At 35.5% G+C, this 10138-nt stretch overlaps 1 protein-coding gene across 3 annotated transcripts; it reads left to right on the forward strand.

The window, feature by feature from the left end:
* Nucleotides 1-516: 516 nt before the first annotated feature.
* LOC127098255 (protein NPGR1) lies at nucleotides 517-4902 on the forward strand. 3 transcript variants are annotated; one of them, XM_051036790.1, is made up of 6 exons: nucleotides 517-639; nucleotides 907-1168; nucleotides 1841-2099; nucleotides 2706-3949; nucleotides 4077-4224; nucleotides 4322-4902. In XM_051036790.1, exons 2-6 carry the CDS (start codon nucleotides 977-979, stop codon nucleotides 4630-4632), a joined length of 2154 nt encoding a protein of 717 aa, XP_050892747.1. In that variant the 5' UTR covers nucleotides 517-639; nucleotides 907-976; the 3' UTR covers nucleotides 4633-4902. The 3 variants fall into 3 exon arrangements, with proteins under 3 accessions (XP_050892747.1, XP_050892749.1, XP_050892748.1); XM_051036792.1 differs by having other exon boundaries at nucleotides 531-639; nucleotides 920-1168; XM_051036791.1 differs by lacking the exon at nucleotides 517-639 and adding an exon at nucleotides 686-804.
* The last annotated feature ends 5236 nt before the right edge of the window (nucleotides 4903-10138 follow it).

The raw sequence follows: 10138 nt of genomic DNA on the forward strand, positions 1-10138 counted from the left end.
GAGATTTTTATTACCTTTGATGCAATATACTTTCCATAATCTATACTTTTACTCAATAAAAAATAACCATCGTTTCTTTTATTTATCAAATATCTTTTACTTTTTAAAAATAAATAAATAAATAAAATATTATAAATTTGAATATACGTGATTGTTTTTAATAAAATAATATAAAATATATTTTTTAATTAAATAATATATTTAAATAATTTTAAATTCTTATAAATTGATATATTTTTTATTTTCGTCTGTAATTTTTTTTATTAAAAATAATCACTGAAAATTAAAAAAAAATAGTTTTAATTTTTAAAATTAAAATCCACATCAAATATGCAAATTTTCTTACAAATTTTAAAATTAAAAATTAAAATGAAATAAAATTCAATATTTAAAAACTTTATAAAAAATGACAAAATACTATTTTCTTTCTATTTTGAATTTATGATTAAAAAAAGTGATTATTCTTTATTTATAAAATAACTTTTTACTTTTTTTAGGTGCTCTATAAAATTAGATGAATATTTTAAGATCAAAATTTGAAAATATTGAGACAGAGAAACAGAAAGTTCATCAGAAGGGTAGCTATCATGGTGTGTTGAAGACTGCAAAAAAGTCCAAATTTTTGGAATCTGTGTTGCGGTAAATCCAATGCTACGTTCCCATTTGCGTTTGTCAATAATCCCTATTTTTCCTCACCCGTGTTTTTCTACTTCAAAAACCATTTTTTTAATTGCATTGTGAATTTTTCTTCATTGTTCTAAAAGCTACTTTTTGATCCCTAATTCACCATTTCATGATTATAAAGTTGGGAATTTTCAATGTTGCTTTAGTACATTACAGTTATTTTTGATTAATTTTACAAGTTGTGGTGATTATTGATTGATTTTGTTGTGATCCTTTGTGAAGTGATTTTTGTTAGGTTCATTTTCAAAAGGAAAGATCTATAATAGCTTTTGGACATTTTGCTTTTTGGAAGATGTTGTGTGCTTGTTCTGGAGAGCAATATAAATTTGAAGAGGTGCCACAATCACCTGATTCATTAGCAACAAGGGACTTCTCTGCTAGTGGATTGTCTTCAAGGACTGGAGATTGGGAATCTAAGTTCAATGAAAATCAAGTTGAAGATGTTGAATCTACTCTAAAAGAAGCTCTTTCATTAAACTATGAGGTAGAAATTATGAGTTTGTTTGGTTTCTAACAATATTTTCAATTATTGTTTTCAGTTTGTACTTTTTGGTTGGCTGAAATTGCATTTGGTTGTGAATTTTTCTTTATAATTGTATAAAGATAAGAATGAAGCGAATTACCTAATTAGGCGTGTGTTTGGTTCTGTGGTGAAAAATTGATTTGGGCTAAAAGTGAATGGAAGGTAAAATGATTTCTGGTTTGATGAATTCTTGCAAAAGTGAGTTGAACAGTAAATTTTAGTATAAAACCACTTTTAGAGTCAAAAGTTACCGATCTTAATTTCAAGTAGAATCAATTTTGAAAAGCAAAATCAATTCTATTACAGAGCAACTAAACATGTCAAAATCAATTATACATCTCCAAAATCAGTTCTAAGTGATCTAACCGTGAAACCAAACATAGATCGAATGTGTTTTAGGAAACACAATAATGTTTTGAATTTTTTTCAAATTTTCAAAACTTTGATAATACCTTCTCGAATGTTTATTTTATCAATGGAAATGAAAATAGGAAACACTAGCATGCCCTAGTGTGTTTCTTTCTTTATTTATGAAGCTGTTAGTAAAAATAGCTTATGGCTATTTATTAGTATTACGTGGACTATTGACGGTGTTTTGATGTTATATTCTCCGATCCTCTGAAAATTTTTAAGGAAGCTAGAGCTTTGTTGGGGAGGCTGGAATATCAAAGAGGGAACTTTGGTGCTGCCCTTCAAGTGCTTCAGGGTATTGATATTGGTTCTTTGACCCCAAGGATGATCAGGGCTATAGCTGAAAGAAATAAGCAAAGAAAACCTCGTTCCAAGGCGGGTACCGTGCTTCCTAATTTGATGTCAATGCATTCAGTAAGCCTGCTTCTTGAAGCAATTTTGCTTAAAGCCAAATCCTTAGAGAAACTTGAGCGACATGAAGGTATTACCACCATATAATCATTATCTATTTTCGACGATTACATAATCTACATTGTTGTGTTGCTTGATTGAGAATGCTCTTGTTAAAAGCTGCAGTTATTAATAGTTTTGTTAAAAGCTGCGATGCAATGATGAAGTATTGGACTTGAACAATTCTGTATTAGCGTCAGTGTTTATTCATAAATGCCTAAAAATGCTACTACATTGTGCGTAGTTTTGCTGTGTGATGCGACCGTTGCTCCCACTACTTTGCGGATGTTGCAAGTTTTACTGTGATTTACAATCACACCACAATTGTGTGCGGCTTGATGCGCTTACTGATACTGCCGCAACACTGCGGCCGCATCACTTGATGTTGTATCCAATTTGAAACCCTGATCATAATCTCTTTTACACGTTTTTCCATAATCTACATTGTTGCAACAGCCTCTTGTTAAAAGCTGCATTTATTGAAAGTTTTGTTCCTTAATGAAGTGAATCTTGAACAGTTCTCCATGTTAGTATCAATGCATATTCATCAATCCTTATAAATGCTACAACATTATATGTGTTTCTTTTTGCACTCGAGGCTACAAACTCTAATCAGCAACACATTGTTATCTACCAGAGGCTGGGAAGGAATGCCGAATAATTGTGGATACAATTGAATCAGCACTTCCTAATGGAATGCCGGAAGGTATTGGTGAAGTTTGTAAGTTGCAGGAAATGTTCCACCAAGCATTGGAGTTGCTTCCAAATTTATGGATCAAGGCAGGTTTTCTAGACGAAGCTGTCACTGCTTATCGGCGTGCACTGGTCAAGCCTTGGAATATGGACCCGAGGAGGTTGGCCTGTCTACAAAAGGATTTAGCTACCACACTACTCTACGGCGGTGTTGAAGTAAACCTACCATCTCACTTGCAAGTGAATGCTCCAACAACGCCGATGAGTAACATCGAAGAAGCGATACTTTTGCTATTGATACTATCAAGAATGATGGCACTTCAGACAATAGACTGGGATGCTGAAATAATCGATCATCTTACATTTTCGCTTTCAATTACTGGGATGTTTGAATCATTGGCAGATTGTGTAGAGCAGATCCTACCAGGTATCTTCAGTCGAGCCGATAGGTGGTATTTTCTCGCTCTTTGTTACAGTGCAGCCGGAAACAACGAAGCAGCCTTGAACCTTTTGAGGAAGGTCTGTGGTAGCTCTGAATCAAAGCATACACCTCATTTTGCTTCGTATTTGTTTGGTGCAAAACTGTGTTCCCAATATCCAAATCATGCTCGCGAAGGCATCAAACTTTCACAACAAGTTATTGATCTATCCAAGCATCAAAACGAGCATTTTATAGTTCAAGGCCAACAAATTCTCGGTGTTTGTTATGGGGCAGCAGCTAGAACATCGGTAGTGGATTCTGAAAGAGTTACTTTTCAAAAAGAGTCTTTGAACTTTCTAAACGCAGCTGCTCTAACTGGAGATGAGAACGCTGAAGTGATGTTCAGCCTTGGACTCGAAAATGCGATTCAGAGGAATCTAGATGCGGCTTATCACAATATAATGAGGTACTCAGACATGACGGTTGGAAGCTTTGCAAGAGGTTGGCAGCTGTTAGCTCTCGTAGTATCTGCACAGAAGAGGTTTAAGGATGCCGAAACTATAGTTGATTTTGCTTTAGACGATGCCGGGAGCGTAGATCAGTTAGAGCTACTAAGACTCAAAGCTGTACTTCAAATTTCTCAGAAACAACCAAAGCAAGCTATAGAGACCTATAGAGTACTGTTAGCAGTAATAGAAGCCAGGAAGGAGCTTTCACTTCAAGCTAAGAACTTCGGGTTTGATCAAGCGAAAATATTCAGGGATGAGGTGTGTTAGTTACTTTTAAGGAATCATCAATTTATGTTAAAACTAGTTAATTAAATCTAAATCCGCTACATTATGGACAATTTTGAATTATTAAGAAGAATTTCTATTGCTTTTCATATCTTTGCAGGCATTAACAGAACGAAACTTGGAAATGGAAGCATGGCAGGATTTAACAACCATTTATACAGATTTTAATTCCTTTCTTGATGCAAAAGCTTGTGTTGACAAAGCTAAATTGGTCGAGTTTTTCTCTCCCAGAAGTTGGCATGTTACAGGTATGGAATCAGCCTAATGTCATTTTGGCCATGGTAATGGTAACACCATGCATTAACAAAACTCTAATATGAAATTACACGATTATGGCAATGGCAGGGAAGTCGTTTGAAGCACAGTCATTATACAAGGAAGCCTTTGTTTCGTTCTCAATCTCATTGTCAATAGAACCTGATTATGTTCCAAGTATCATTTCAACTGCAGAGTTGTTGATTAAACTTGGTATGCAATCATTTCCAATGGCAAGAAGCTTTTTAATGAATGCTTTGCGATTGGAACCTACAAACCACGACGCGTGGTTCAATCTTGGAATGGTTTCGAAAATGGAAGGTTCATTACAACAAGCAGCAGATTGCTTTCAAGCTGCTTATGAGCTGAAGTTTACAACTCCAGTGCAAAAGTTTGAGTGATTGAGTTGAGACTTTGGAGAGCTTAAACTCTTTGTGGTTGAGGGAAAGTGAGCTTCAACAAGATCATAATAGAAAAGACATAAGCAGCTGGTAATAGGAAAAAAGAAAAATTGTTCCATGGTTACCCATTCATGGTTAACTAAATGTTAAAATAATGTATAGCTCAATCTAGCTGCTTATCTATAGATGTACTTCAACCTGTTTTCAATGAAATATCAGTTAAAATTGACAGAGTAAAAACAGAAAAAGAAATTTGATTTGGTTGCTATAGATCTTTTCATGGTTACTCAGAAAGAAGTTTCTTTGTCATTTAAAAGGTCGTTTGATAAATTAATAGGAAGGCTTTCTTTTAGATGCTTTGTTTGGATAAAGTAACATTTTGAGTCCTACAATTATACTAGTACTATATTTTAGTAGTTTCTTTGGAGGAGTTGTCATGATTATGCTGTCAGCCTTTTATTTGCCAGTCTGTCTACTGTTCTTTACACAGATGTGATTGCTCTGTTTCATGGTATTCAACTGTGTTGAGAAAATCTATAATATAAAGTACTTTTCCTTAGATATTAGTTGTGCTCATATGACAACTTTTAGAATCCGTTTCGTGGTCGGGATAAGAGATATAATATGATAAATATTTTATTGTCTTTTTAATCTCATGTTTGTTGATAAAATAGTACTATGTGATAATCTAATCTTAACAATTACAACATATCATATTATGTCACTATAAGATAAGTTTTTATTCTAAATTTGAGTTGAGTTAAAACCAACACGTAGGTTAACTTTTTAAAAAGGTGTTAGCTTGGAGAAATTAAATGCTTATCATGTATTTTACATTATATTTTTTATATTTGAATTCAAAATTATTTTTTCGTTTGGAAATTAGAAATGGAAATTCTAGCTCTCGAAAGAATTAGAAATGATAAGAGATGAATGAATGTTGATTTTAGATGGTATTCTGTATTCTGATCTCCTTTACGGCGGTGCATGATGAATCTGCATGGTTATCACTTCAACGCTTAAATCAGTTCAAATTAAAGATCGAAGATTGTATACCTTCTCATATCATGTGAACAATTTTATATGTCAGATTGAGTAGAGAAGGCTTGAGACAGATTGAACCTTAATCCATTGGGTCTTTGGCTGGTCCAAAACAGTTGCACTCAAGGTTTTATCGGGCATTAATGATTCGGGATAAGCATTAAGTTTCATTGACTGGCCTCCACGTCGTAGTTCGATGTGGAGTAGAACCGAATCACTTGAGATTATTTTTGAAAAGTGATGGGGAACAAGCGCATTTAATGTGGTTCCTTCATTGAGATGTTTCATCACCCATTCCTGACATGTGCGATGACGTGACCAGTTAGGATGTGGTGCAGTTCATAGAGTGCTTAAGTTCACTTGAGTTTTTATGTGTTTTTCTGCATAGAATTGTCAATGTTGATCTTGTGATATTCGTTCATAGTTGGTCTTGATCTTTCAGTTGCCAATACTTATAAATAATGCGAGTTGAATATTTGAAAGTTTTTGCAACCACTTAGCTTTCAAGCTTTCAGTCGATTTTCCATAGAAACGCTTTCGTTCCTCTTTAATGAAAATGTCATTAGAAGTGATTCAAAATTTTGCTTAAAGCTTTCACATTTTCCACTCCTCATGCTTCATCAATCTCTTATAATCAGGTACTCTTCTACTTCAAACTCTGCTTTTAGAATTTCCTACTTTTAGTTAGGATGAGTAATAACATCGTAGATTTAGTGAGTGACTCTAAATTGGAAAATTCATTTGGATCATTGAACGTCCTTATGACAAATGTAGGCAGAGGAATAAATATCACTTGCATAACGTAGGTCGTCGACTCTTCAGAGAGGCTAGTTCATCTGGTGCTTGAGAAGAAGAGGATATACAGTTCTTTTGATGACTACACGGTCCCGCTTTACAAGTGTTTGTTTCCTAGAATAGGACTCCAACTGCCTTTTTCTAAATTCGAGGTAGTCGTCTTAAGACGTTTAAGGCTTGCTCCTTCCTGAATTCATTCAGGATCTTAAGTGTACATAAGTGTGTTTTCACTGTGTATCGAGTATAAGTCTTGAAAGTCTTCCCTTAACTTATTCTTCGATCTTTTCCATCAGTGGCACACTCCCCCAAATAACTTTCATATTTAGGGGCTCATTTCTTTCATCTGGTCCATTAGTGGTTTGACCCATTTATTATGGATGGGGGAATTTTCTGAGACGCTTTTTATTGGTGAAGCTCTTCACTCTCCTGATTCACTCTGTTTTATTACCTTCATGTTGATCCTCCTGTCTTTCGTTGGGTTTGTACCCAAAATATTGGTCTAAGCTTCATTTAAACACGTATGTTCTCTCCTATAGTACCAAGGCGGGTTCTCTTTTTTGGTCAAGGTGGTGGTGAAGGATGAAATGCACTATTGGTTTCAATGGCTTGGCTATATGGACGGGTTCAGTTCCAGTTAGGTGCCATATTCCGATGTGAGGAAGAGGTAGATTGATACTCCTGCTATATTAAGTGCAATTGATTTTGATGAGAGCAGAGTCCTCATGTTCTTTTACATTCGTGATCGTATTTTGCATATAACATGGATAAAATAAGCAATTTGAACATGTTCTACACTCTTGTCGATGCTCGGGGCATTCGATATGTGGTGACTACCGAGACTTCTTCTTATGTTCCTAGTCTTGCTCTGGTTCTCTCTCATGGCCCCGTTGAGACAACTTTGGTTCATGTACTCAAGGTAGATCATCTTGCGGGTGCTATGACCATTTTGACGGTGGAGGACTCACCTTCGCCTCTGACTTCAACAAAGTGGGCTCGGGTGGAAGAACCACAATCTCCTTGGATTGAGTGTTTGACAAAATAGGCTCGTGTTGTTGAGGATGATGTTTCTGGGGAGGTGATCCCTTTTAAAAAGATAAATGATATTTTTTCTTCTTGGCTTCCACACACTCTTGAGGAGCTGCTACTATTGTCTTGACATCGAATTTATCCTTCATCCAGAATCTTCCTAATGGAGATAAGATGGAAATTGATTTAGAGCTTGCCCATAACATGTTCAAACCCGCTTCTATCATCTCTCTTATTTTTGTTGGATGGGGTGATGTCTTGGCCTAAGGTAGTCCTATCAAGAAGAGGGACACTTGGAAATATAAGGTCAAAGTCCTAGAATTGAAATGCATTAATATTCAGTAATAACTATTTGCGTTGTATGAAGAAGTTAATATACCAACTCTTTGCGAGAGGCACTTAAAGTACATGACTCCCCTTATATCATGACGACTCGTGTGACCAACTTGAAGGGTTCCCTTCGAGATGCAGAGAAGCGATACAAGGATTTTTTTTATTCCTTTAAGGAAAAGGCTCTCCAGGTGGAAAAATATTAGAAAAATGCGGAGACCTTGAAAGTACTTCCGCACGAGGTGGCCGTCCTAAGGCATGCGCTTCATAATGTTCTTTAGTAGACTATGTGGGACGTGATTGGGGTCTGAGAGTGAGTTATCGAGCAGGCAAGGAAGTTCTTCCCTAGTGTTGTGATTTCTGCCGAGACATTGGACCCATTTAAGTATGGTTATGGGATGAATTAGGGAGGTGATCTTGTTGCCTCTGCCCAAATGCTTCAGATTGATTTTCTTTTTGCTTGTATTGTTTATTTCCCGCGATGTTTCCTAGGCTTTGCGCCTTGGGTCAAATAATTTTAGAATGAAATATTTTACCTTGATACCTTAAGTATCGTGAGCTTTATATCTTTATGTCAGTCTTGGTTGTAACATTATCACTGCTTACTAGTTGCTGTAATTTCAGGATCACTTTTCGCTCCATGAAGTTTTTATCCACATGGAAGTTAAGGGTCGCATTGCCGACATTTAACAGAAATGGAAGGATATCCGTTTTGGGCTTGGGAGCCTTTACTATTTTTCGCTTTGTGAAGGAAACATCGTGTTTACGTGTATTAAAATGGTGAAAGTACTTATAAGATTTTGATGATAACAAAGTATTTAAAGAACAATAGGGTATACTAACAAATGTTCAAGTGTCTAAGCCCATAAACTAAATTTCTAAAGAGAACTTAGTACTGATACTGAGAATGGACATTTAAAGAGAAGTTAAAAATCCAGATTCTGAAAGATCAGAAGCTGAAGACTAGACTATGAAGACTCGGACTCTGAATCAAGTCAACCTCTGAAGATCTAGACTTTAGAGATTCAAACTCTTAAGATCCAGTCAACGAATGGATCGAGGAGATTCTGATGGGTCACTATCAGACTCTGAGGAAATTTTGTCTTCTTCTGATCACGTGAAGACTTAAGCGAAAATCTACATAAGACAGTTAGGACGCAACGTATAATTCCTTTTATAGCAAAAAGATTTCAAATGAGCTTTCAATAGTATTAACCATATCAAGAAACATCTCAACATCCATGAATCAAGCTTCTTAAATAATCTCTTGTGCAAACTCTTCAATGACTCTTTTTCTTCTCTATATAAGGAGATGAAAACTTGAAGAAAAAGTACTAAACTATTGACATTCAAAAGAGTTGTTACTCTGTCAAATTAAAAGAACAAGTTTAGCTTAGAATTTATTAACACTTGTACATCTTAGAAATTCTTAAGTCTTAAAGTGTTCTTTTATGTTGTATTTTGTCTACACCTCTGATTATATATCAAGTGTAGTTTTTCACAATCTCTTAACTATACGTTAGAGTTTAAGAAGTCTCTTGCTTGTATGCTTGAGCATTAGAAGTCTTTTGCTTGTGTACTTGAGCATTAGAAGTCTCTTACTTGTGTGTTAAGTATTCAAAGTCTCTTGCTTTGTGCTTAAGCAATTGTAATCAATTTTGATTATAGTAAAATCCCTTGGAAGTACAAAGGACTGAACTACTCTCGATTTATGGGAGAAACCAAGATAATTGCTTACGTCTCTCTTTCAGTCGTTTGTACCTCTGAACTATTTTAATTTACTGCTAAACACTTAACTCTGATTCAGATTCTAGATTTTGTGTTCAAATTATGATAAGAGATTTACAGAGAAAAAAAAGCTAACACAATTCAACCCCTTCTTGTGTTTTTCTCACCTTCATATTTGACCCTGGGAATTTCGGATGTAGGTCGAGATCTTTGGGGACCCATAGTGGGTATCCTAGTACCCCCTCTACACTCAATATTAACTACGAAGTTGCAATATCTTTGATTTCGCCCCTACGAGTGCCCTGATAGCAAGGGGGAGTATGGAAGACACTAGGTTGAAGTGTGGATCACGAGTTCACGAGTCCTCTGTCTGACCTTCATAGAAATCACCCTCGGACCCCAACGCAATTTCAGATCTGGATCTTAGAACCCTCTTTTTGTTGTTCTGCAGAGTTCTTATTAGAAACCGAGGACCTAGACTTCAGAGAACAGGAATGGAGACGGTAGTGGACTGATCGGTTGCAACAGACCTTCGTGTTCATTTTCAAACGTTTCTTGATTCCAAGATCTAAGAGATTTGTATATG

This window comes from Lathyrus oleraceus, chromosome 6 (assembly GCF_024323335.1).
Source record: "Lathyrus oleraceus cultivar Zhongwan6 chromosome 6, CAAS_Psat_ZW6_1.0, whole genome shotgun sequence".
NCBI classification, from domain to species: Eukaryota; Viridiplantae; Streptophyta; class Magnoliopsida; order Fabales; family Fabaceae; genus Lathyrus; species Lathyrus oleraceus.